This window comes from Tetrao urogallus, assembly GCF_951394365.1.
Source record: "Tetrao urogallus genome assembly, chromosome: 1".
Classification (NCBI taxonomy): domain Eukaryota; kingdom Metazoa; phylum Chordata; class Aves; order Galliformes; family Phasianidae; genus Tetrao; species Tetrao urogallus.
In genome coordinates, this window is record NC_136813.1 from 145,004,375 (window position 1) to 145,030,580 (window position 26,206).

At 54.1% G+C, this 26,206-nt stretch overlaps 2 protein-coding genes across 2 annotated transcripts; one reads left to right on the forward strand and one right to left on the reverse strand.

Annotated features, from left to right (window-relative positions):
• Positions 1 to 576: 576 nt before the first annotated feature.
• SREBF2 (sterol regulatory element binding transcription factor 2) lies at positions 577 to 18,181 on the forward strand (the record flags this gene model as incomplete). The annotated part of the gene is made up of 19 exons (XM_079539939.1): positions 577 to 658; positions 1,620 to 1,997; positions 2,085 to 2,266; positions 3,640 to 3,780; positions 5,736 to 5,957; positions 6,720 to 6,834; positions 7,005 to 7,186; positions 8,063 to 8,255; positions 8,734 to 8,915; positions 10,039 to 10,312; positions 11,608 to 11,777; positions 11,913 to 12,081; positions 12,603 to 12,723; positions 14,013 to 14,122; positions 14,973 to 15,105; positions 15,379 to 15,547; positions 16,265 to 16,450; positions 16,780 to 16,891; positions 17,961 to 18,181. The coding sequence occupies 19 exons, from the start codon at positions 577 to 579 to the stop codon at positions 18,179 to 18,181; spliced, it is 3,342 nt and encodes a 1,113-aa protein (XP_079396065.1).
• A 1,390-nt stretch (positions 18,182 to 19,571) lies between these two features.
• On the reverse strand, positions 19,572 to 25,092 carry SHISA8 (shisa family member 8; the record flags this gene model as incomplete). The annotated part of the gene is made up of 4 exons (XM_079537440.1): positions 19,572 to 19,849; positions 20,427 to 20,573; positions 20,717 to 20,841; positions 24,563 to 25,092. 4 exons carry the CDS (start codon positions 25,090 to 25,092, stop codon positions 19,572 to 19,574), a joined length of 1,080 nt encoding a protein of 359 aa, XP_079393566.1.
• Between the last annotated feature and the right edge of the window lie 1,114 nt (positions 25,093 to 26,206).

Below are 26,206 nucleotides of genomic sequence, written 5' to 3' on the forward strand. Positions count from 1 at the left end.
ATGGCTGGGCTGGGGATGCCCTGCCAGCCGCTTCTGTGAGTTTCAGGGTGGATTTTTGTTTTTCAGTCGATGCGGCCCAGTGGTCCCACGGCCCCAAAGTGGGGCTATCCCTGAGCAACGGGAGCCGGGGCACCACTGGTCAGATGGGTGCAAAGCCGTGTGCTGGGGACGGGGCGTGCGTTGTTTTTCTGGAATAAATCGGAACGGTTGTTATTTTTTTTACGACGAGGCTTCTTGCTCGCTGCCATGGAGAAGGCGGTGGGCAGGGCCGTGGGCGCGGCGCGGGGCTCACGCTCGTGGGCTAGGCCATGCCCCCTCATGAATATGTAGCGCGTGAGGCAGGGGGCGTGGTCTCGCATGCTAATCGCAGCTGCTGATCGCCGACGCGCCATCACGCCACGCGGCGCTGCGCGCTCCTATTGGCTGCCGCCGACCTGGTCCCAATGACAGCGCGCGGGGGGGCGGGGCCAGGCAGGTGGGGGCGGGGCCGGGGCGGTGCAAGATGGCGCGGGGCCGGCGGCGCCGGGCTGCTTCCTCCGCTTAGAGCGGGCGGGGAGCGGAACGGGGCCGTGCGACATGGAGAGCGGCGAGCTGGGCGCCGAGGGCATGGAGACCTTGACTGAGCTGGGCGACGAGCTGACGCTGGGCGACATCGACGGTGAGCGCGGGGCCGGGCGGGAGCGCGGGGCTCGGTGCTGTGCCACGCGTGGGCTACGTGGGGGTGCGGGGAAGCCCCCGCAGCGCGTGTTGGCGGGTTTGAGTCATGCGCGTGACGTCACGGGGAGCAGCGTGACGTCAGAGGGCGGCGGGGGGCGAAGCAGTAATTAGTGCCGATCCTAACGAGTGGCCCCGGGGAGGGCCCTGTATCCAAGCATGGAGTGCGTTGGAGCACATCCAACGCGTTATGCCCGTCCCTTACCTGCGTGGGGCCACCTGCTCGCAAAATGGCAGTGTCATCGAGTGGGAAAGTGCCGTGTTGTGTGTCCTGGGTGCGGCATGGGGTGGTGTGGGGAGAGCCCTACTGCCACTCCTTCACCATAAACCCCAGTGCTGCTTCCATACCTGTGTACAGCCCCTGCGGTATCTGTGCAATGTGGGGTCCTGCGTGTCGGATGTTGGGATGGGATCGGGGAGCTCAGATGGTCATCGGGGGGCAGTCAGGAGGAAGCTTTGGCTATGGGATCTCCTTAGGCATACCCATGCATTTCTCAGCTCAAGTTCTGCAAGTTCTGTTTTCTTGAGTGTGTTTCCCCTATTTCCCTGTATACCTGAAATTACCCGAAGTCAGGGTGAGTCACCATCCGCGTGTCCCGGTGGGGCTCTGTGGGCAGAGGATGGGTGGTGTGAGGCAGCCCTAGGTGGGAGGACGGCTCTTACTGAAGTCATGGGGCTGCTCATCCTCCTCCTCCGAGCGTGAAGCTGGGATGGGGATTGGACAAATGGCAATGGGCTGAAAATATTGGATCCCGAACTCTGGGAGTGTTTCAACACGGAGTTACTGGCTACCTCTGGGACTTCTGAAGCTGCCGCTTCCTCCTGTGCCCACTGCTGGCCTCTGAGTCCTGACCCTGTGTCCCATGGAACCAACCAGCCCCAAATGTTCCCTTTCCTTCTTGCAGAGATGCTGCAGTTCGTCAGCAACCAGGCAGGGGACTTCCCAGACCTGTTTTCGGACCCTCTGTGTGGCACCTTCCAGGGTGGTGGCGGCGGCGGTGGTGGCAGTGGCACAGGCGGTGGTGCCCTGGATGCTACGCGGTCCTATGGCCAGGCCCAGCAGCCCTTCCCTCCGCCCGCCGCCTCCCCGCAGCTGCAGAGCATCCCGGTGAAGGTGCCACCAGCCCCACAGCGCCCAGCCCCGCTGCTCCAGCCCCGGCCCCAGCTCCAGCCCCAGCTCCAGCAGCAGACGGTGATGATCACCCCCACCTTCAGCTCTGCGCCCCAGACCAGGATCATCCAGCAGCCCGTCCTATACCAGAACACGGCCACGAGCTTCCAAGGTAGCGTTGGGGTTGGTTGTTATCCATAGCAGAAAGCTTAGAAGGCCTCATCATGGTGCAGTCCCTGACGTCTCTCCTTGTTTGCAGTTCTTCAGCCCCAGGTTCAGAGCCTGGTGACGTCCCCCCAGGTGCAGCCAGTCACCATCCAGCAGCAGGTGCAGGCGGTGCCAGCCCCACGTGTACTGACACAGGCTGCTGGTGGCACCATCCAGGCACTGGCACCCGCCACAGTTCAGACGGTGGCAGCACCACAGGTCCAGCAGGTGCCGGTAAGTGGAAGTGAAAGAGCCTGGCCCATCCACCTGGCTCTCACCTTTAGTAGGTATTGATAAGTGTTAGATAAGTGCTTCTTCACTAGGGAACACTCCCTGTGAAAAAATTGTTCTGGTTCAACTGTATCAGGAATAATTGCATCAGGAATTGATGTGGTGAGCAGGACTAAGGAAGTAATCCTGCCCCTGTACTCGGCACTGGTGAAACCTCACCTTGAGTACTGTGTTCAGTTTTGGGCACCTCGGTACAGAAAGGACATTGAGGTGCTGGAGCAGGTCCAAAGAAGGGCAACAGGGCTTGTGGAGGACTTGGAGAATATGTCCTGTGAGGAGAGACTGAAGGATCCGGGGCTGTTTAGTCTGGGGAAAAGGAGGCTGAGGGGAGGAGACCTTATTGCTCTCTTCCAATATCTGGAAGGTGCTTACAGCGAGAGTGGGGTTGGTCTCTTCTCACTGGTGACAGGTGACAGGATGAGGGGAAATGGCCTCAAGTTGTGCCAGGGTAAGTTTAGGTTAGATATCAGGAAAAGCTTCTTTACAGAAAGGGTTGTGAAGCACTGGAATAGGCTCCCCAGGGAGGTGGTTGAGTCACCATCCTTGGATGTGTTTAAAAACCATTCAGATGTGGTGCTCAGGGACATGATTTAGTGGAGGGTTGTTAGAGTTAGGGTAGTATGGTTAGGTTGTGGTTGGACTCGATGATCTTTAAGGTCTTTTCCAACCTGAATGATTCTGTGATTCTATGATTCTGTGATTCTGTTTGGGTTCTCTGTATTTGAGAGTCAGTGAAGTACTTGAAAGAGCAACAGCCAGATGTGTCACAGCAAAATAACTGTTCTGACACCCTCCCAGTTAAATCAGAGGAAGGAACCGCTGCTGGCACTGGGAGGTGCTGTGGCATAGAATCATTAAGGGTGGAAAAGATCACTAGTATCCAACCGCCAGCCCATCCCCACCAGTGACGACGTCCCTCAGTGCCACATCCACACGGTTCTGGAACACCTCCAGGAATGGTGACTGCACCACCTCCCTGGGCAGCCTGTGCCACTGCTGCACTGCTCTTTTGGAGAAGTTTTTGCTAGCATCCACCTCAAACCTCCCCTGGCACAACTTGAGGCTATTCCCTCTCACCCAGTCGCTGTTACCCCCACACATGTGTTGTACCCTGAGGGCTCCCCCAGCTGACACAGGAAGCTTGCTACAGGCAAGGGCAGAGGAATCCTTTCATCAGCTCCTTGGTGTTTTTCGGCACTGGCTTACTACTGTTCTCTGATGTCAGCACCAGTGGGTTGTCACTGCCTCTGACCGCTGAAAGGAACAGAGCAGTGCATGCCCACTCATCCCCTCACCTCTGGCTGTTCCCCGTGCAGGTTCTGGTCCAGCCTCAGATCATCAAGACAGATTCCCTCGTGCTGACCACGCTGAAGGCGGATGGCAATCCTGTTATGGCTGCGGTGCAGAACCCAGCGCTCACTGCACTCACCACTCCTATCCAGACCACAGCTCTGCAGGTACCACTGTTAATACTCTTCTTCCTCCCCTCAATGACGTTATTTCCTAATACAAGAAGGTTTGGTGTTCGGAGTTCTCCAATGGTGTGGATGGGAGGGGTTCCAAATGGTACTCTAAACATGTCCAATGTGAGTAATGTGCCCCTTCTGCCAAGGCTGAGAGCACAGACTGTGCATTTTTGGCAGCCTCCCATGGCCAGTAAACACAGAGCAAGGGCACGTTCCTGTTTACCTTTTTCTAGCATTACTAGGAGAGGAGTGTGACCGAAGAATTCCATGTGGTTTTTAACCTCCGTGAAAGACGCTTAAAGCCAACTGACTCAGGATGGCTGTGGATCTTTCTTTTCCTTTCTCCCTCTGTAGAATCCAATGGCAAAATGTTGAATGTAAAAACTAATTAAACTACTCCTCAAAGGGCACGTGCTGCAAGGGGTTAGGGTCATCATTCAAGATGGCAGCAGTGCTTCAGGGCCATGACTTATCAGCTTGGAGATGCTTTGTGCCCCAAAGAGGCTTTTATCACAGCCTTGTGCATTCTGCAAAGGTCCTTCTGTTCAAATATTTATTGCTGGAGATAAGCTTGCAAGCCTGGACTTAACTTCTGTCTGCGTAGCATACTGGGGTTTCTATGCCCTTAGTAGCAGCCAGACCAAAATTTTCAGTTTACTTGCTGTTAGGTCTCACTTGGTCATGGAGATGAGGTTCATGTGATTGTGACTGGCAAATACACAACCCGCAGAGCATTCTGAATGCACTGAAATATGCTGGAAATTAACTGAGGAGAGATGGAAGACTTAAATTTACTTATTTGTCAGCTTCCAGCTTTAAGTGAACCTACATTAATTTCTGTAATGCTAATTAGAAAACTATTTCAGAATTGAAGTCGATTCTTAGTTTGCTTGGGGCTAAATTACTGTTGCCTGCATCAGTCTGACTTTTAGTGTACATAACTCTTCCATAGCAACTTCTCTGATTCCGAGTGTGCTTCAGAGACCAGCTGTACCCTTCCCAATCTTACATTTCTGGTTGGAGCAGTCTAAATAATTTCCTTTGGTCTGACTGTCCTAGAATCCCCTCTGTGCAACCATTCTGGTGGGATTCACTATATTTTTCTCCTGTAGTACATGCTGCTTTGGCTGGGAGGAGATGGTCTGTTTATATATAAACCATAGAATCATTAAGGTTGGAAAAGACCTGTAGAATCACCTCATCCAACTGTCAGCCCATCCCCACCATCCCTCAGTGCCACATCCAAACGATTCTGGAACACCTCCAGGGACAGTGACTGCATCACCTCCATTACATCCCATCCTATTATTGTTACCTGGGAAAAGATGCCAACCCACCTTGCTACAACCTCCTTTCACGTTGTTGTAGAGAGTGACAGAAGTCCAAGCTCTTCACATCAGTGTGTATCACTCTGCCTTAATACCTCATCTGAAGGCATTTTGTAGCTTAATGTAGTTAGGGATCTATTTTTTTCCCCTATGCAGTCCAATTCAAATTAACTTCAAGCTAGAGTTTGTCTTTCCACAGTCAGAACCCCTCTAATGTTGTAGGTTCAGAAGTAGCATTGCCTGTTGTTGATCCAGTGACTTTCTTCATGCATTTGGAGATGTGGGGACTCTAATAGCAGGAAGGAGGTTTGGTCCATGTCTCTGTTTGAATTGTGGATGATCAGAGCATGGTATTGGTGAAAGGGTGTTGGGGTGATGATACTCTCGGAGAAAAGAGCTCCTTTTACTGTGGGAGGCAGTGTGGATGTTTTTTCCTATGCTACCGTTCCCATACTTGTGCCAGCTAAGGAACATGGGAAAACGGTGTACCTCTTCCTTTTTTGAGCTTTGTGGACTTTTCTTGATTCTGCTTTTGTTTACTTTGTTTGCTCTTGGCATCATAATCTTGTCTATGTTGGCTGATTGCTGGTGATACTTTGCTGCGTGTGGTCTTTGTAGACCCTTGTTGGGAGCAATGGAACCATTCTGACCACAATGCCAGTGATGATGGGACAAGAAAAGGTGCCTATCAAACAAGTTCCTGGAGGTGTCAAGCAACCAGACCCACCAAAAGAGGGAGAAAGGAGAACAACTCACAACATCATTGAAAAACGTTACCGATCCTCTATAAATGACAAGATCATTGAGCTGAAGGACCTCATCATGGGGACAGATGCCAAGGTAAAAAAAAAATGTGCAATAAGAGCAAGTGTGGTGTCAGGAATACTTGTGTCCTCAGGTGCTCGTTGCTTTATTAAACGGGGCAGATGGGTACAGACTGCTGTTAGGAGTATGCGCATGCATATTGCAATAAGATAAAATTTAAAACAGTGTCTTCTTGCACAGAGCTTTCCAATTTGATTCCAGTAAATATTGAGATGTATTGAAGCCACCTTGGACCATGTTTGACCAGTGCTGTTTGCTGTACGTCATGCTGGCAGCCTGTGCTGGAAGCATGTATTTTCACGGGGATGGAGGAGGGACTGAGCAGTGGAGAGAACTACTTGTATCAATTGAATGGTGAACCCTGGTTAACTGACAGCAGCTTGCTCCATCATCCTGGAAAAGAGACATTCATTTCATTTCAAAACTATGATACTATGATACTTTCAAAAGACTATTTCTGACTGAAGTCAAGACGTGAACTCTTGTGATTGGGATGTTAATCAGTTTTCATTGTACTGCTTTTGTGAAAACGTTGAGAAATCTCAGATACAAGGACTCAAGCTCTGTTGTCCAGTCCTTATGTGTCTTCCAAAGTGGGATACTTTGGCCCAGAACATGTCCTACTATTCATTTCCTTTTGCTAATGCCAGGTGGCCCTCTACTCCCTTCTGTTTGTGTCCCTTCTGTGATACGTAGGGTTGTGGTACCCCTATGAGTAAGAGCGACCCTGGAAGCACATAGTACAAACTGCTTTCTGTGTGTCTTAATTCCTTGCAGATGCACAAGTCTGGAGTTCTGAGAAAAGCCATTGATTACATCAAATACTTGCAGCAGGCCAACCATAAGCTGAGACAGGAGAACATGGTTCTGAAGCTGGCTAACCAGAAAAACAGTAAGTTGTGAGTGTGCAGGAAGGAGGTGGTCTGCATGAATGTAGGCTGCCTCTTTCAGTTCTTTGTCACTGGCAGAGGTAGATAGGTGCATGCTGCATGGGGGTGGCCTGTGTTCTGAGCAGGGTGTAGGATTGCGAGATGTGTGCATGATGTGTTCTGGTTCTTGCAGAACTGTTGAAAGGCATTGACCTAAGCAGTCTGGTTGACAACGACGCGGACCTGAAGATAGATGACTTCAACCAGAATGTTCTTCTGATGTCTCCTCCCGCCTCTGATTCGGGATCACAGGCTGGCTTCTCCCCCTATTCCATTGATTCAGAGCCAGGAAGTCCACTCCTTGATGATGCAAAGGTATTTCTGACTTGATTTGTCGGAGTTTATGTTGTCACAGTTTTCAAGAATGGAGCTAGCAGACGTCAGGCAAGCAGAGCTGTAGGGATCAGGCATATATTGTAAGGATGAGGAAGCTGCATAGGAGTGCTTTATTTACTTATTTTGAATGATTAAGGCTACTTCCTGAGCTGTATTATTTGAGCCATGCCTTAGCTGCTGGAACTGTGCTTAGACTTCAGCACCAGTAGGTTCTCTATGGACTCATTGCCTACAGAGGTGGTGCATGCCCAGTCCCTGGAGACATCCAAGATCAGGCTGGAGGGGCTCTGAGCACTTTGATTGAGCTCTGGGTGTCCCTGGTCATTGCAGAGGAGTTGGACCAGATGGCCTTTAAGGGTCCCTTCCACCTCAAACAATTCTATGATTCTCATGGTGAATGTTCATGACCCAAATTGCCCATGGCTTTCAAGAGATAGATATGTCCTATGAATAAAGCAGAAGAACGTGGAAAAGGATGGCGATCTCAGCTGTGGGTAGCAAGACTGTAAGTAACTGCAGTTACAGCAATCTGTTGACTTCCTTTAGCTGATGGGTTTGGAAGAAATGAATCCTCTTGGAGGCCCTCAGAGAAGAAGTTAGTCCTGGCATAAAGCAGGGTTTAGTCAGTGGTAACTGACATGACTGGGAGCAGGAGGAAGGTGAAGGCACTCGAGTACTTCAGCCTGACCTTATTAATCGAGGGAAAGCTCCACTGGAGTTCTTACTGATCTTAATCTTAAATTTTAAAACTTATTCTGTCTCTTCCTTCTCTACTTCGACATTAGCATTTTCTGTTTTATGGAATGTTAAGCAGTCTTTGTGTTTTTTCTTCTCTCCACTCCAAATCCTTTGAAGGTTAAGGATGAACCTGACTCTCCTCCTGTGGCTCTTGGCATGGTGGACCGCTCCCGAATCCTCCTGTGTGCCCTGACATTCCTGTGCCTTTCCTTCAACCCTTTGACATCCCTTCTGGATGCCAGAGGGAACCCGGAATCTGACAGCCTCACACGCCATGGCTCTGGCAGGAGCATGCTGACCATTGAGTCAGGTAAAGAGTTGGGGTGATGTGAGCTGGGATCCGTACTGTCAGTAATTTAGAGGACGGCTCAACTAAAGATGAGCTCAGGGGATTCTGTAGGTGTGTTGTCACTTAACCAGCTGGTCAACGTATTTTCTCACTGTTGCTTTGTACACCTAATTAAGACTGGAAAATGACCCTGAGGTATTGAATACCAATGGGTGTATCCAATAGCTTTCCTAGAACGTCTTGCATTAAGATTATTTTAGAAGCGCTGACTCAGGTTTTGTAAATCAGCCTTGTGAAAGCAACTATTTCAGTTAGGTTGGGAATGTTGTGGCTTGGTGTTGATGAAGAGCTGTTTCCCAGTAAAATGCAGCCTTTGCAAAATGTGATATTACAAGTGGCAAACAGAGCCGTACATCCTTGTCGGTCTGGGCTCATTGTATTGCAGCGTTTTCAGTGTCAGGATCAACTTCTCCCTTTTCTTTCGGGGTGTCTTTTGCAGACGCGGGTGGATGGTTTGGCTGGATGATGCCCACACTGATCCTGTGGCTCGTGAACGGTGTGATCGTCCTCAGCGTGTTCGTGAAGCTCCTCGTGCACGGAGAGCCAGTGACCCGGCTGCACTCGAGGTCATCGGTCGCATTCTGGAGGCACCGCAAGCAGGCAGACCTGGATCTGGCACGGGTAGGGCTGCCTCCTTGCTTTGCATCACATGCGTCTCGTAGGAGGAGGTGTAGGAAAAGTGGCCTAACAAGATGGTGCCTTGGCAAGTGTGTGGTATTTCTGGATTGTATCCGGTCTGATTTGCAGAGAAGTTGGTGGTGCTGGCTTGTCTTGAGCAGATTGCTGTCCTCCCTCAGCCTGAATTAGTGAGCTCTGTCCTTGTGCCTCGCTGTTGCATCTTGCAGCAATCCTTGGAAACACGGTGTTGGTTTGTGTCCCGGTCCTGGCCTCTCCTGCAGGCAAACAGTGCTCAAGGGTGTCTTTTTGTAGCATGAGCTTGTCCTGATGGTAGCTCAGCGGAAGCTACCAGCTGGCTGCTATTATAGGTTTCATGGTGCCTGGGTGGTGGGATCTTTAGAATCACAGAATGGTTGGGCTGGAAGGGACCTCAAAGCCCACTCAGTCCCACCCCGTGCCGTGGGCAGGGCTGCCAGCCGCCAGCTCAGGCTGTCCAGGGCCCCATCCAACCTGGCCTTGAACCTCCAGGGATGGGGCACCCACAGCTCCCTGGGCAGCTGTGCCAGCACCTCACCACCCTCTGAATAAATAATTTCTCCCTAACCTGAATATCCCCTCTTTTAGTTTAAGGCCATCTCCACCTGTTCTGTCACTCTTATGCCATGTGAAAAGTAGATCTCCCTCATGTTTATAATCTCAAGTACTGGAAGGCTGCTATGAGGTCTCCCTGGAGTTTTCTCCTCTCCAAGCTAAACAAGTCTAACTGGAATGGGTGTTTGCTGCATCCCCTGTCCTCCAGCTCTTTTCCATTGTTGAAGCAGGATTTCAGTTCTGACATGGGCACCCCAAAGCTTCTGCCTTGTCTGAGAAGGCAGGAGCTGCTTTCAGCTGGTGCCAGTGTGTCTCCCAGCTGTTGCAGCCATTGCAGGACCAGGCCCCTATGTCAAATGTGATGTGCTGGGCCAAATTCGGTCTGAGTATCCTAAATTGTTGACTTTCCTCAGCTGAAGCTCTTACACAGGTTACTCATTGCTTTGTCTCACATTGCTCACATTGGCGAGGAGGTCCCAGAGCATCTCTCTGGTTGTGCTTTTTGTTGTGTAACCTTTTGCCACGATGTTTGCAGGGGGATTTTGCTGCGGCAGCATCAAACCTGCAGACCTGCCTGTCGGTCTTGGGCCGAGCGCTGCCGGCCTCCCGCCTGGACCTGGCCTGCAGCCTCTCCTGGAACGTCATCCGCTACAGCCTGCAGAAGCTGGCACTGGTGCGGTGGCTGCTGAAGAGGACCTCTCACCAGTGGCGGGCCAGAGAGGCCACTGCGGGCTCTGAGGACGAGGCCAAGACCAGCGCTCGGGATGCAGCTCTGGCCTACCACAAGCTCCATCAGCTCCACATCACAGGTAGGGCAGAGGCGGTAGAGCTTGAAAAGTGGGCCCACAATATCCTAATGAGGTTCAGCAAGGCCAAGTACAAGGTGCTGCACTTGGATCCGTGCAGCTCCAGACATGAGTACACACTGGGAGAAGAACTCGCTGGGAGCAGCCCTGTGGAGAGGGTCTTAGGGGATTTCTGGTGAATGAAAGGCTTGATGTGAGCCAGCAGTGTGTGCTTGCAGCCCAGAAGACCAGCAGTATCCTGGGCTGCATCAAAAGAGGGGTGGCCTGCAGGGCAAGGGAGGGGATTGTCCCCAGCTCTGCCTTTGTGAGGCCCCACCCAGACTTGGGACCTCAGCTTAGGAAAGACACAGAACTGCTGGAACGTGTCCAGAGGAGGTCATAAAGATGCTCAGAGGGCTGGAGCACCTCTCCTACAGAGACTAGCTGAGGGAGCTGGGCTTGTTCAGCCTGGAGAAGAGAAGGCTGCAAGGAGACCTCATTGCAGCCTTTCAGTGCTTGAGTTCATAAGCAGGAGACTGACTTTTTATATAGGTTGTAATATGACAAGGGGGAATGATTTTAAACTAAAAGAGGGGTGATTTAGGTTAGATGTTAGAGAGAAATAATTTACATAGAGAGCAGTGAGGTGCTGGCCCAGGCTGCTTAGAGAGCTGTGGGTGCTCCATCCCTGGAGGTTCAAGGCCAGACTGGATGGGGCCCTGGGCAGCCTGAGCTGGTGGGACTGGGTGGGCTCTGAGGTCCCTTCCAACCCAACCATTCTATGATTCCATGATAAGAATGGCTGAAGAAACTGCAGTGTCCCCTTCCATGTCCATGAGTCTGCAGAGGTGGCTTAGAGGCTGTCCCAAGCAGCCTTTGATAGAATCCAGTCATTTTTCACTGCTGTTTCTTGTTTCTTTTCTGTCACTTTGGAATGCAATGTGAAAGCAGAGGCCAGGGCTAATTGTTGGAGAAAAATCAAATTTGTGAAGCTGTATGAAGCGCAGATGGCCAGTTGGTGTTGATATGCTTTGAAAACCTCAGCATGTGCACGTGTACTGAGGAAGTGCTTGAATGTTCCTTGTGAACGGTTGTTTTTGCTGCCTTCCTGGCAAACTAATTTGCAATTTTAATAGGCTACAAGTACATCAGAAATCCAAGCTCAACTTCCTTCTGCTTAATTTTGTTGTGTGAATTGTGGTTACACCATCTTAGCTGGGGTTGTCTGCCTAGGACAGTTCCCCAGCAAGTCATGTTACTGCAGAGTAACAGGTGCTGCCGTGTCTCAGGTTAACCCTTCTCCTCTCCTGTTGGTGCAGGTAAACTCCCCTCCAGCTCCGCTTACTCCGGTTTGCACATGGCCCTGTGTGCTGTCAATCTGGCTGAGTGTGCTGAAGAAAAGATCCCGCCCAGCACAATGGCTGAAATCCACCTGACGGCCGCAGTTGGCTTGAAGACCCGCTGTGGGGGCAAGCTGGGCTTCCTGGCGGTGAGTCACAGTGTTTTCTGCCACTGCAGCTCCAGGCAGGGCTCTGGGAAAGGCTGCAAGCTTTGTCAGTTCTGGGGTCTGTAGTTATGTTGTGTGGTGGTCTGACCTTTCCCTGGGTGCCTCTCCTTTCCCCAGAGCTACTTCCTAAGCCAGGCGCAGAGCCTGTGCAGCTCGGAGCGCAGCGCCATCCCTGACTCGCTGCGTTGGCTTTGCCACCCTCTGGGACAGAAGTTCTTTGTGGAGCGAAGCTGGACGGTGAAGTCTGCTGCCAAAGAGAGCCTGTACTGCACCCAAAGGAACCCCGGTGAGAGCTGCTTGTGCTCTGGGCATGGGGCTGCCTGCACGTTGTCCGGGCAACTTCCACTTCTGTGCTTTCTGGCACCAAAGCTGGTGTCTTGGAACAGGAGGGTGTTCTCCTGCATCCTCACCTTGAATGTAGTCTCACTGAGCAGTTGGAATGTGCCTCCAGGACTGCAGGAGCTGGCTCTGCCCTGCATATGTCGTCTGTTCCTGTGTGGGGTGGCCTGGGGGGTGGTGGAGTATAGCCTCCCCAGAGCAGCATCCTTGCTCTTCTACTGGGTGGCTAAAGTATCACAGGGATGTTTAGCCTTGGGCTGTAGCTGTATACAGCTGATAATTAATAAGAACGGTGATTAAAAAGGCTCTGAAAACTCAATCTTCAGAAGATTTTGCAGTAATTCCTCAGGAGTTTCCCTCTACTGCTCTTTCTCTCTTAAAATTCAGATTTTCTTGTCAGTATCAGGAGGGGACTGTTGCTGAAGGTAAGAAAAATGTGTTGGATTTGTTCTTTTCCTTTTTCTGTAGCGGATCCCATAGCACAAGTTCATCAGGCTTTTTGTGAGAACCTGCTGGAGAGAGCAGTGGATTCCCTTGTGAAGCCTCAGGCTAGAAAAGAGGTGGTGGGACAAGAGGAGGACGAACCCTGGTAAGTTCCAGTGCTGAGGGTAGCTGTAAATTCTGAAGCAGAGCTGATGGTCACTGTGTGGTCCGAGGCAAATATACGGGTTAGTCTTTAACCAGGACTTGGAATGGCCCCGTGGAGCTGACCACCACAGCCTGTCAGAAGGGTGAGCTTCGCCTCTTCTTATGACAACCTCTGAAGCCTCAGGTGCAGTTCTGGCTGTTGTCAGATGTAGTGGGCATTTCTGGTGCCAGCTGGCATGGTACCCATCGATTCCTAAACCGGTTGGCACATTCTCTGCTGACAATGCAGTGTTCAGGGACACTAAAATTAGCGTGCCACTATCACTGCAGTTGACCAAAGTGTGTGCAGGGTCAGAAGGCCTTGGCATGTTGCAGAGTGACCCAGCTGCCTTCCTGTGTTATGCATTCTTGTAACCAAACGAAGCATCGCATGTACTGGCAGTGGAAATCCACATGTTGCACCGTGCATCCCAAAATAGTGCAGGTAAATGCCTGAGTGGGAAAGTTCCTTAGTGGTGTCTCCTGCCTGGAAAGACCGGCTTTCCTAATGCAGGGAGCTGTTTTTTCCCCCTCTAGGGGAAGGAGCTCTAAATCCTGCTCTGTAGCATGTCCGAGGAAATTAGATCATTGCCACACTTTCACTTGCATTCATATATATTTGCATATATGCAAATAGTCACTTGCAAAAACATTCTTCAGCTTCTTCTGGAGGCAGTGATTGAAAAGGAGCCTGTAATCAACTCATAACATATGTCCATCAGCAGATTTAAAGCACTGGAGGGGATGCTGGCGGCTTCTGCTCGGTGTCTGTAGAACATGGGGTGCTGACTAAGTGCTAACATGGATCATCTTTCGCTTGAAAAGTGTATTACACGGGTTAATCTGCTTCGTGATGTATGCGGAATGGTCCCTCCCTGGAGAGTGGTGCCACCTTCTGTGAAGGACTTGGGCACAGCCTGCTCCCCTGTCCCTTAGTAAAGGAGCAAAAGCCCTGACAAAGGTCCACTTAAGTCCCAACATCTCTGTAGCTGCAGTGCAGGTCCTGGAAGGTGCACGCAGGCAGATGTTGGTGCTACTCCTCAAACTGGTCCATACACTCCCACTCTCTGGAGGTCTCTTCAGGTCTGACAGTGTTGTGATACTGGTAGAGCCTGAAGGTTCTGCCTCCACCCTCTTCCGTAATGGGTCAGCCTTGTTTAAAGACGTGTTATGACTGATCAGAAATGCCTCCAGGCCTTGGTGCCTCCTTCTTGATGGCACAGTGAAGCTCTGCCTTGCTTTTTGTTTCAGCGAGTTCTCCAGTGCGATGGAATACCTGAAATTGCTCAACTCTTTCCTGGATTCGATGGGAAGTGGAGCACCACCCTTTGCCAGCAGTTCTATGCTGAAATCGGCCCTGGGTAAGTCTGACTAAGCTGAAACTCCACTAGCTGCAGGAAGTGCTGCTGCCACGTGTCTCCCCAGCTTTCAAGCTCCAGGCCTGGCTGAAATGCAGTCTGTGGTGGTGGAGGGATGTTTGGCCATGGAGCAGCACTCCCTGATGCACACTGAGGGGAGGAGCGCAGTCTGTAAACGAGCAGTGGGGAATTCATCTCGCTTGGTGTTGGATGTAGATGGCGTCTGGCCATTCACTGGGATGCTGCTGATGCTCCTCAAAATGCATAGAGCAAACACAGTGGGGAAACTGAATATCCCTTTTCCTAGGGGATGCCTTTCAGTTGGAAGGGAAGTCTTGCATTTGAGTCAGTATTGCCATGAAACTTAAAAGACAGCTCTGGGCAGCAGGCTGTGTGTCCTTTGGCCATCGGTTGACTTTGGGGTGTTCTGGGTAGAATGCTGAATAACGGAGAAGCTGATGGATTGGGGTGGTGAGTGCAGAGCCTTGTCGGGATGGGTGTCATGGTGTTTCTAGACAAGCAGATAGAGTAAGTTCTGGATGTAGCAAGGTGAGGTTGGCCTCTTCTCCCAGTGACAGCAGTAGAATGAGAGGGAATGGCCTCGAGTTGTGACGGGGAAAGTTCGGGTTGGATATTAGGAAAAAATTCTTCTCAGAAAGAGCAGTGCTGCACTGGCACAGAGGGTAGTAGAGTCACCATCCCTGGAGGTGTTCCAGAACCATGTGGATGTGGCACAGAGGACATCAGCAGTGGGCATACTGGGGATGGGCTGACGCTTGGACTGGGTGATCTTAGAGGTCTTTTCCAGCCTTTGTGGGTTCTGTGGTTCTAACCCTTGAGTCCATTCTTGTAGGCCCAGATGTGGTGTGCAGGTGGTGGTCGGCAGCAGTCGCTATGGCCATTGGTTGGCTCAGAGGGGATGACACAGCTGTGAGGTCACGTTTCAGCGAAGTGGAGCGCCTGCCAAAGTCCCTGGAGATGTCTGAGTGCGTAGTGCTGCTCCTAAACTCCCACTTTTCCTTCTTTAGGCTGCAGCCTGTGCTGCACAGCCATGGGCTTCCTATGTGCTGAGGGCGGGCTTCTAAGAAAGACGAAGGGACATTTTTTTTTATAGGTTCATGTAGTGATAGGACATGGGGTAATGGCTTCAAACACAAAGAGGGTAGGTTTAGGTGAGAAATAAGGAAGAAATTCCTCCTCACGGAGTGGAGCAGGTGACACCAACGTAGTACTTGAAAGCAGGGCTCTTTCTCTTCCAGGAACGCCCTGGTGAAAGCCACCTTCCACCTGTGCAAAGCTATGCAGGCCTCACTGTCATCAAAGGCGGACGGGCAGCAGAGCTCGCTGGGTCACTGTGAGAGGGCCAGCAGCCACCTGTGGAACAGCCTCAACATGAGCAGTGGTGCCTCCAGCACTCCCCTCAGCAATGTAAGGGCTGCGTACTGCAGGCGGCGTGTGATCCATCGTGGCCTGGTCGTGTCTGTTCTTTCCGTTCGTCCCGAGTCTGATAGGAATATGGGGGATGCTTTCACCCTTTGCTTCTGAAGGGCATTGGCATTTTTTTCTGTCCCTGCTGTACAGAGGAGCAGTGCTGCAGGTGCTGTCATTTCCTTCCAGTACCTGCCACTTCTTCTCTGCTGTGTTTTGTTTTTTGTCCACTTTGGCCTACGGAAAACCTCCATCTCTGTCCAGCCAGGGGCAGCTGCTGCCACCGGTGAGAAGGGACCTCATTATGTCAGGGCCACTCCATTTCAGGCGGCATCAGAACCCCCTCTGCATAAGTGGGACGGTGCTGTGCTATTCCTGAGGACGTGTGTTGCTTGTTTCTCTTCTCTCCAGGATCACCTCAAGATGGAGCTTCCCTGCACAGCGTATGGGGACAGCTCATGTCCCTGTCGCTCCTGGGTGGCAGCTGTAGTGCATTGTAGTTGCATTGCATGTGCTGGCAGTAACTGTGCAATGTTCCTGCAGTGCAGTACAGAGGCGCTTTCCATTCGACAGAGCAGGTACTCTCTGAAGGGCAGCTGGAACAGCAAGCGTTGCTAGGGGGCAGCAACAGATGGGGAAAAGGGATTTGGCGAGCTGTGCAGCTCTGCTGTGCTCCTCGCCTGGTGCTGAGCGGTGTCTGCTCTGTGGCTCCCGCAGGTGATCCAGCTGCTGGCCTGTGACCTGCTGCTGTCCCTCCGCACCAGCCTGTGGCAGAAGCAGGCGAGCAGCAGCCAGGCGCTGGGTGAGACCTACCACGCCTCACCCTCTGAGCTCACTGGCTTCCAGCGTGACCTCGGCAGCCTGCGCAAGCTGGCCCACAGTTTCAGGCCTGCGTACCGCAAGGTGAGCTTTGGCCCTTGCTCCTGGCAGAGGAGTGGGGAAGGAAAGAGCGGAGCACCACTTGTGTCTGCTCTTCTATTTTCTGCCCTCTTTCTGGCGGTTCGGCCGTCTCCCTTTCCAGGTTACTCAGTTACATGTCAAAAGCAATTTGTGCTTTTTTTTTTTTTTTTCTCCCAACTTTTTCTGTCTTTCCTCCCTCTTGCCCTGACCTGCAAACTGCAGGCAGGTGGATGTGGGCTCTGCTTGTTGTCAGGGTGTCAACACTGTGCTGCTGACACAGCTGAGGGCTGCCTCCAACCTACCCCTAACCACCCACCCTGCTGTCCCTCCAGGTCTTTCTTCACGAAGCTACCGTACGCCTGATGGCAGGGGCCAGCCCTACCCGTACCCACCAGCTGCTGGAACACAGTCTCAGGCGCCGCACAACCCAGAGCAGCAAGCAAGGTCAGCATGGGGAGCTGCATTTGGCTGTGGCTATTTGGTGCTGTGTAGAGCCAGCCAGGAGTTGGTACTGGGGCCCATCCTATTTAATATCTTTATTGATTATTTGGATGAGGAGATCGAGTGCACCCTCAGTAAATTTGTAGACAGCATTAACTTGGGAGGAAGTGTCAATCTGCCTGAGGATAGGAAGGCCCTACAGAGGAACCTGGACAGGCTGGATCTCTGAGCTGAGCCAGTGGGATAAAGTTCAACAAGACCAAGTGCTGGGTCCTGCACTTCGGTCACCCCATGCAACTCTACGGGCTTGGGGCAGAGTAGATGGAAAGCTACATGGAGGAAAAGGATTTGGGGGTATTGGTTAATGCTCAGCTAAACACAAGCCGGCAGTGTACCTAGGTGGCCAAGAAGGCCAGTGGCATCTTGGCTTGTATCAGCAACAGTGCAGCCAGTAGGAGCAGAGAGGTGACTGTCCCTCTGTACTTGGCACTGGTGCTGTGTTCAGTTCCGGGCCCCTCACTAAAAGAAGCACATGGAGGCCCTGGAGTTTGTCCAGAGTAGGGCAGCAGAGCTGAGAGGGGTCTGGAGCACGAGTCTGATGGGGAGCAGCTGAGGGAACTGGAGTTGTTCAGTCTGGAAAAGAGGAGCTCAGGGGAGACCTTGTCTCTCTTTAAAACAAGCTGAAGGGAGGTTGTGGTGAGGTGGGGGTCAGCCTCTACCCACAGGTAACAGCAATAGGACAAGAGGGAATGGCCTGAAGTTACACTAGGAGAGGTTCAGGCTGGACATTAGGAACAATTTTTTTCTCCAAAAGAGCAGTGCTGCAGTGGCACAGGCTGTCCAGGGAGGTGATGGAGTCACCATCCCTGGCTGTATTCAAGCAAAGGGTAGATGTGGCACTGAGGACATGGTTTAGTGGGCAGTATTGGTGGTAGTTGGGTGGTTGGAGTAGATGATATTATTGGTCTTCTCCAGTGTTAATGATTCTGTAATCACCCCCATAGCTGGGACTCTGCAAAAGGAGTTCCCTGGGGTGAGCAGCTCCCGTAGCTCTTTTCTCTGCTGGTTGCAGGGGAGCTGGACACACTGCCAGGGCAGAGGGAGAGAGCCACTGCCATCCTGCTGGCCTGCCGCCACCTCCCACTGTCTTTCCTGTCCTCGCCCAGCCAGCGTGCCGTCCTGCTGGCTGAGGCTGCACGCACGCTGGAGAAGGTTGGGGACAAGCGCTCATGCAACGACTGCCAACAGATGATTGTCAAGCTGAGTGGGGGCACAGCCATCGCCGCCTCCTAACACCTCGCCAGCCTCCAGCCCGGACTTCCTCCATGTTGAAGAAGGAAGGGGGGGGAAAAATGCAAGGAAAAAGGAGAGGGAGGGAAAAAGGAAAAAAAAAGAAAAAGAAAAAAAAAAAAAGAAAAAAAAAAAATCAGTGCTGTAGGTTAGGGTCATGTGGGATCATGCTGGGGTGGGAGTGGGAGGGTTTGTTTGTTTTTTATCTTGCCCTAGGTGTGGCTTTATTGCCCCTGCACTTTTTGGGGGCACTATAGTAGGGACACCCTGTGGCTGTGCTGGGGTTGCCCATAGGGGCCTGGTGCTGATGCCCTCTGGACTGACCCTACTGGGATCATCAGCTGGGGCCAGTGGTGGGTTTCTGTACCGTTTTTATACCGCTGTTTTTTAATAGGAGTGTTTGTGGCTTTACCAAACAGGGACTGACACAGCAGCCCTCCTCTTCTCCATCTTCCTCCTCATTTCAGCAAGGTGAGGCTGTGGCCAGTCCCCACAGGTGGTGGGAGCAGAGGCTGCTGGCTGTGGTGCCTTCATGTCGGTGCAGGTGAAACTGTTAGAAATGGTTTATTTTATTCAGTTCCCAGTCCCAGAACTGAGCCTGTCCCCCAGCCCCTGTACCCCCGGGGCCTGGTAAGCAGTTCACAGCCCTTGTCCTTTTGTACAGGATGTGGCTTTGGGGTCCCAACATGGGAGAAGTGCTGTCACCTCCATAACACCCCATGGTGCCCTCCCTCCCCCTTCACAGGGACACTCTGTCCCCACAGAGTCCAGCACAGGGCTCCTGGCTTATCTGTGCTCCTGCCAGGAGTTGCATCCTTGTCCACTTCCTATCTGCTTCCTTTACTAAAATACAGCAGCTCTGACCTGTTGCGATCTCCCAGTGATTTTCCATTGCCCCAGGGGTCAGTTTTGTACTTCAGTGAATGGGGAGGAGGATCTGGAGGCCCTCAGCCTTCTTCTTGTCGCTTACATGAGGGGCTGAGGCCACCCAGTGCTTTTCCTTCTCTGGGGGCTCTTTGCCCCCTTTTTCTACTCTTCCCACCCTCTGTGCCCATCTATCCCTACAGTTTTTATATGTGTGTATATATACTGTAACTTTTTGTTGGTTTTGGGTAGAAGGGAGCTGTTGTTGGCAGCCTACTTCCCTCACCCAATAAAGGTGGTGTCACCGCCATGCCCTGCTCCTCTTCTCCGTCCCCATAGTGCAGCTACACGAGGCTGTACACTTCCATGTGTTTATTAACAAGGGGGAAGGTGGGTGGTGGGGAAGGGGGGACACGAGGCTGTGCAGCCAATCTGCTGCTTAAGTCCATTGCCCATCCATGGAGTGAGCCTGAGAACAGCTACAACTCGTTGCCTGTCCCCTGGTGATGGCACCTTGCTGGTCCTGGTGTCAGACGGTGACTTCAGTCTTGCTGTTGGTGGCCAGGTGCCGGTGAGCCTGGCCATACAGCGGTGCCGTGGGCCCAGGCCGGCGTAGGCCCCGGGGGAGGCCTCCCTCCCAGCCCCCTGGGAAGGCAGAGCCCCCTGGCGCTTTGGGGAGACCCTTGGCCTTGGTGACCCCTGATGGGGGGCAGCCCTCGGGCCCCTCGGTGGTTGGGAAGGGCAGAGTGCTGGGGGGGGGCACCTCTGGCTCCCCAAAATGCATGTAGAAGTCCTCAGGAATGCTCTCTGTAGGGACAGGGACACTGGTGTCACCCCCATGGGTCACCCCATCCCTTGGCAGGGGGAAATTGACTGAGAGATGGAGTTGGGGGGTGGGGAGGGGGGCACTGGGGGTCTTCTGGGTGCTGATTGGCTGGGAAGGGGGTGGATCCTAGCTGCTGATTGGTGAGGAGTGTAGAGAGAGATCTTGGGCATTGATCGGCTGAGCAGTGTGGAATGTCCATGGGGGATCCTGCTGACTGGTTGGGTAGTGCTGCAGGTCTGGGCAGGAGTCTGCATGGTGATTGGCTGGGGAACACAGTGCATGCATGGAGAGGGATCCTGGACACCGATCATCTGGGCAGCAGGTCCATGAGGGAGATGCTGGGCACTGATTGGCCAGGCAGTTGGTCTATGGAGGGTCAATCCTGGGTACTAACTGACAGTGCCCATGGGGTGGATAATGGGCACTGATTGGCTAGCAATGGGTCCGCGGGGGAGAACCTGGACACTAATTGGTTGGGCAGTGCTGGGGGTCCATGGGAGGATGCTGTGCATTGCCCCCTCCCTGCCATGACCCCGCGCCCTCCCACTCCCCACTCACCTCCAGCTGTGAGTGTGCTGTACGCAGTGTAGTTGGGGGCTGGTGGGCTCAGGCTGCTGCCCAGCAGCGGGCGCTTGCTGTGGCCGTGAGGCCGCCCCAGTGAGGTGACACCAGTGGTGTCCAATGCGTTGTTCAGGGGCAACTTGTCTGTGGGCAGAGGTGAGGGCTCAGGGGAGTGCAGAGCCCTCTTAGATGCCTCTCCCTTTTCCCCCCATGGGCAGCAGCATGCCCAGCAGCAAGCTGGCAACTCAGAGAGGCTCTGAGAAGGGACTGGGGAGCCTATGCCTTACCTGTGCTGTTCCTTGGGGGTCCCCGGGGCAGCCCCTCGCCCAGCTGCACCTGCATGCTGCCCATCAGGCCATCGATGTGTTCGGAGGGGCCGTGGCCCGGCTGCTTCAGCAGGTCGGTGAGCGTCCTGGGGAGGGGCACAGGAGCACAGGGCCATCAGGCGATGCCTACATCCCCCATCCCAGTCCAAGTGTCCCTATTGCCCCACGCTGCAAGCTCTGGGGAGAAGGGGCAGCCCCCTCACCGGAGCCATTTGGGAGCAGGGCCTAGGGAAATGATGAAGGAAGAGGGTCACCCCTCTGTAGCAAGGAGGCTGCGCCAGTGGCCTCTGGTGTTGCCATTCACTGCGTCCTCCCAGTAAGCGATAGCATTAAACATTGAGCACCGTTACGTAAGACACAGCACCCTGCCATTTACTGTTCAGGCCTGGGGATGCTGCAGCACCGCTGTGACACAGTGGCCATCCCACAGCAGGGCACACACCGGGATCATGCCTTCATCGCAGTGAAAGGCTGCACTGAGCTGAAAGATGCCATCAGGTGGAGGGAGGTTGTCCTTCCACTCTCCTCAGCACTAGTGAGGCTGCACCTGGAGAGCTGTCTGCTGCAGATCTTCAACAGCCACCTGGGCACACTGCAGGGAGCAGACAGACCCAGAGCTCCCTGCCCACCTCAGCCCATCACCTGAGCCTCCATCAGCGCTGGGCTTTGCACTTGTAGAGGTGCCTCTACCCCATAAATCATCTCCTCCTAAAGATCCATCAGCCTCCTGCAGCCTAGCCCTCTCCCCATCAGAACTCCCAGTCTGTGGGGCTGTACCGGCATGGCCCAGCAGCCTGGGGCTGATGCCAGGCAGCGTGCAGGGCCGGCGGCTCGCGGGGCTGTGGCTGTCACTGCGGGAGCTGCTGCGCTGTCAGCTGCTGCCTCCCTTGCATGTCCCTAGGGCCCAGCACTCACCCAGGCTCGTTTCACCAGGAGGTCCGATGCGATTTGACCTATTTCTTTTTTTTTCTTTTTTTTCCTCGGGTCTATTTACCAAGCTCGAGCAGTCCTTTAGCTGCGACTTTTCCTCTCCAGATAAATCCATCAGTGCTCTTTTCCACAAACCTGCCCCTGGCCCCAACTGCCCGGACAATAACAGTGAGAGCAGCTCCGTTCCCATCCGTGAGTCTCAAGCACAAGAGGTGGCCCTGAAGGGCTCCCCATCGTGGTTTTGGAGGACACTGACCCTATTCTGAGGGTCTGGGGAGGCTCAAGTTGCATCGACTTAGTTCACCTAAAGGTCTGGGATGGCCTCAGAGTGCAGCTCGAGATGAGGACTGTGGGGCACATCAAATTCCTATCTGCAATATAGTACCAGTGAGCCCAGTGAGATCTCCATCCATCACTGTGGCCATGGGTGCTGGGTGGGCCCTAGGCAACCTGGATGCAGTGCACAACCCCACCTGGAAGATCTGGCCAATGGACACAACCTGCACCCCCAAAACTGTCCCACTGTGAGCTCCAGGAGTGAGCAGAGAGGAAAGTTCTGGGGGAGGGAGGAAGATGAGAACATGGTGACATCTCCCTTGAATGAGTTGGAATGCCACACTTGGTCCCTGAGCCACTGGTGCAAAAAATAGAGGTGACAGCATGGGACCTCACCACTGGGCCTTGTTCAGGTATCCCTGGAGATAGAGGCTGGGGCCACACCAGGAATATCCAGCAGGGTTGGGGCCCCAGAAAGCACAGAGAGACCCAGTCTGTTCCTTTTCTACAGAGCCCCCAGGCCCCTTTCCATGGGCCTCCTGTAGGTCTCTATGAGGATGTCCTCATGTGGTAGACACGAGCAGATCCCCCTGCCCTGAAAGGACCCCAACATCGGCAGCCTCAAGAAAAACATGGGCAGGTGTTCCTGACTCACAGAGCCTTGGGCACGCCGAGTGAGCATGGGGACGGTGCCAAGTGCTAGCCGAGTAGGAAGGAGTGAGCCTGGCGGAGCCGCCATACGGACCTGCAGAGGCATAGGGACATGGGGGAACCGCAGTGTTTTAGGTGCCTGAACCTCTTTCTGGACCCAGCTGTGAGAGCCTGGAGAAGAAGCTGTGTTTGAGGTGGACCACACCGAGTGTGAGCAGCAGCAAGAGTGGAAGAACAGTGACAAAATGGATGGACAGGTGGATGAGCGGAAGGATGGATGGATGGGTGGAAGGATGGGTGGATGGGAACAGGAACCAGCGAGGCCGTGCAACAGGGAGCTGGCCCGAGGCCACGCTGCAGCTCCTGAGGAGCAAATGAGAAGCTGCAACCTGCGGCATCAGGCGGGACGCGAGATCGCAGTGCCCATGCGCGGCAAGAGGCGGGTGGAGATACAGTGCCCAAATGAGATATCTCACATTGGGACAGAGGAGATGGTGGCACCTGGTTGGGACCTTCAGCCACAGATGCACAAGACCCCAGTGCGTGCCAGGACAGAGGCAGGCTCCTGGATTTGTCCCTGAGAGGCACCCAAGGGAAGCTCGCCTCCTCCCGCTCCATATGGTGGTGTCCAAAAAAATCAGTAGCCTCGGGGAAAAAAGGATCTGCTGGGCATTGAGCCGCATGTTCCCCATGCTGGAGCATGCTGGCAGGAACTGGAGTGCATCCTTGGAAGGGGGTGCACAGAACTGGGGAAACAGCAAATTCCACAGCACCGTGGTGAAGCGAGAAGGGATGGGAATAGAGCCAGGACTAGGTGTCCCCAAGCAGATCCCCATGCAGGTCTCTCAGGTGGTGGATACAACCAGAGCATCATCTCAGTGAAATAATTTCCTTGCCATGCTAAATTCCCAGAATAAAAGCCCAGGAAGATGTGTTTATGTGTGTGCACACATGTGTGCTGGGGGAGGACGAAGAGGGCAGATCTGAGTCAGAGCCGCAGGGGCAGGGCTGTACCTGGGGGGGCTGTAGCTGCTGTCAGCTGCTGAGAAGTGTTAAACTCACTGAATGTGATCATCGGGGGAGAAAAGTGAAAAGGGGGAAAAAAAGAGGAAAAAGAGGAAGAGAAACGTCAACCTGAGTGGAGGAACATAATGCAAGGAGGGATCAAGGGGACTGCAGCCACTAGCCCTGCCTGTCCCTGTCCTCCCTGTCCCTGTGCCCATCCCTCCCCAGCAGCTGCCCAAAACCATGATTTGGGGGCAGACACAGGACAAGAACCGTTTGCCTGGAGCAGGAGCTCACATGAGAAGTGAGGGGCTGGCAACCCCATGGTATGCAGCTTGGGTCCCCTCCCTGGGAGTGACATCCCACCAGGGTACAAGGCACACACGCAGGCAAAAAGCCACTTCCAACAACAAGCACTCTGCCCACATCATCAGCTGCTGGGGACAGAGGGACAGCACTGAGTCAGGGATGAAGGGGACAAGGGATGGAGGGGATAAGGGATGGAGTAGATGAGAGATGGAGCGAGTGGACAAGGAGTGGAGGGAGTGAAGGATGGAGGGGATGTGAGATGCAGGAGACAAGGGAAGGAGGGGATGAAGGACAGAGGGGATGAAGGGTAGAGGGGACAAGAGATAGAGGGAATGAGGGACAGAAGGGATGAGAGAAAGAAGGGATGAGGGATGGAAGGGATGAAGGACGGATCGGATGACAGACAGAGGGGATGAGTGACAGAGGAAATAAGGGTCAGAGGGGTGGAGAGATGGGGAGGATGAGGGACAGAGGGAATGAGGGATGGAGAAGACGAGTGACACATAGCTGCCACCACCACCCCTCTGCATGCTAGGGTCTGGGGACTCTCTCATCCCCTTGGGGACGAAGTGACAGTGGGGCTCACCCTGTGCATGGGGCTGGGGGAAGTGGGAGGACCGAACGAGACCCCTTTACCTGGAGACCGTCATCTCAGTCTGGGGGCCTTGTGCCTTCTCCAGGCCCAGCTTGGTGAAGATGCCCACCAGCACCATGATGGCCACCACGCCGCAGATGATGTAGACGATCATGTTGGTCTTGTCACGGGTGGGGCCCTCGGGGCTCTCATCCACACGGGTGGGCGGCTGCCCCGTGTTCACCCAGTTGGGGGTGTCGTAGTTGGAGCAGCCGCTCTGATCCAGCCGCCTGGCCTTGAACTGGCAGCAGAAGCGGTACCCGCAGGTCCCACAGCAGTACTGGTAGATGCCGGCGTTGCAGTTGAATGGCGGGTCCCACTGCCCCATCACGTCGTAATACCCGCGGCAACGGTCCCCTCCTGGGGTGGGCTCAGTGGGCGCGGGGGCTGTGTCCTCCACCGCCGGTGCCCGGCTGCTGTTACCGCCGTCCCCAGTGCCGGGCTCGGCGCCCCAGCTCCGCTCTAGCAGCACCAGGCAGCAGATGCCCACCACGTAGCTCCGCTCCATCCGCCCGCGGCTCCGGGGGGCCATGGCCACCCCCAGAAGACCGAGCGCTGCTCCACTGGAGGACCCCCCCACCCCGTTCCTCCGTGCACCGTGGCGAGGGTTACAGCTGCTTGCCTGCCCAGCGAGAGCCCTCCCGGAGCAGCCCCATGGCTGGGGGGAAGCCCCGAGGAGGGGATGCAAAAAGGGAGGAAAAAAAAGGGGGAAAAATTAAGAAGTGGGGGAAAAAAGTGCACTTCCGTCTCTGTTCCCCCAGAAACGGCCAATGGGGTTCTGAGGTGCGGGATGCAGAGGTTCGGGGGTTCGGGGGTTCGGGAGTTCGGGGGTTCAGGGGTTCGGGGTTCGGGGCTCAGGGCTGGGGCAGAGCCCCCGGCCGGGGTGGGGATGCGGGCAGCGGTCCGGAGCGGCGAGAACCCTCGGTCGCCTCATCCCCGCCGCACTGCCGGCACCGAGAGAGGGAGGGAAGAAAGGGAGAAGAAAAAATAAGGGCGAAGAAGCGAAAAGCCCTCGGCACCGGGAAGGGAGGGAGGGAGGAAGAAGGCAGCAAGGCACGGCTCGGCGGGGAAACCGGAGAAGCTCCTGCAGCAGCGCTCCGCCGCTCGCCCGCCCGCCCCGCCGGGCGGCACCGAGCCGGCCCGCCCCGTCGGGTGGGGACCGCCCCGCGCCCCTCCCGCGCCGCGCAGCTCCGGAGCCCCCCGGGGGGACGAGGGGAGAGGGGCAGCGGGGAGAGCACCACCTCTGGGGAAGGGTGGAGCTGCTGTGCCGGCACCTGCCAGCATCCCCGTGGGGGCTGCGGCCCCAAATGACGGTGGTTGGGGCTCCATCTCATCCAAGGGGCGTCAATACGCAGAGCCATGGCACGGTGTTCTCGATGTCACCTCTTGGCCTTGGGAAAACGCTCGGGATGGCAGCCCCGTTCCCAGCCCTGCACACGCAGATGGGTGTTATTCCCCCGCCTGCGCTCAGCACTGTGGCTGGGAATGGGCTGCGGGGAACCGCACCGCGCAATGCCCTATATACACTGCGGGAGCATATGTGCGTTTGCCATTAAAATGATAATTGCAAACATTCTGAAGTCGAGATGTACAAACTCCCCGCTTCCCAACGGCGTCGGGTTCAAATCCAATCAGTTTCTTAAGGG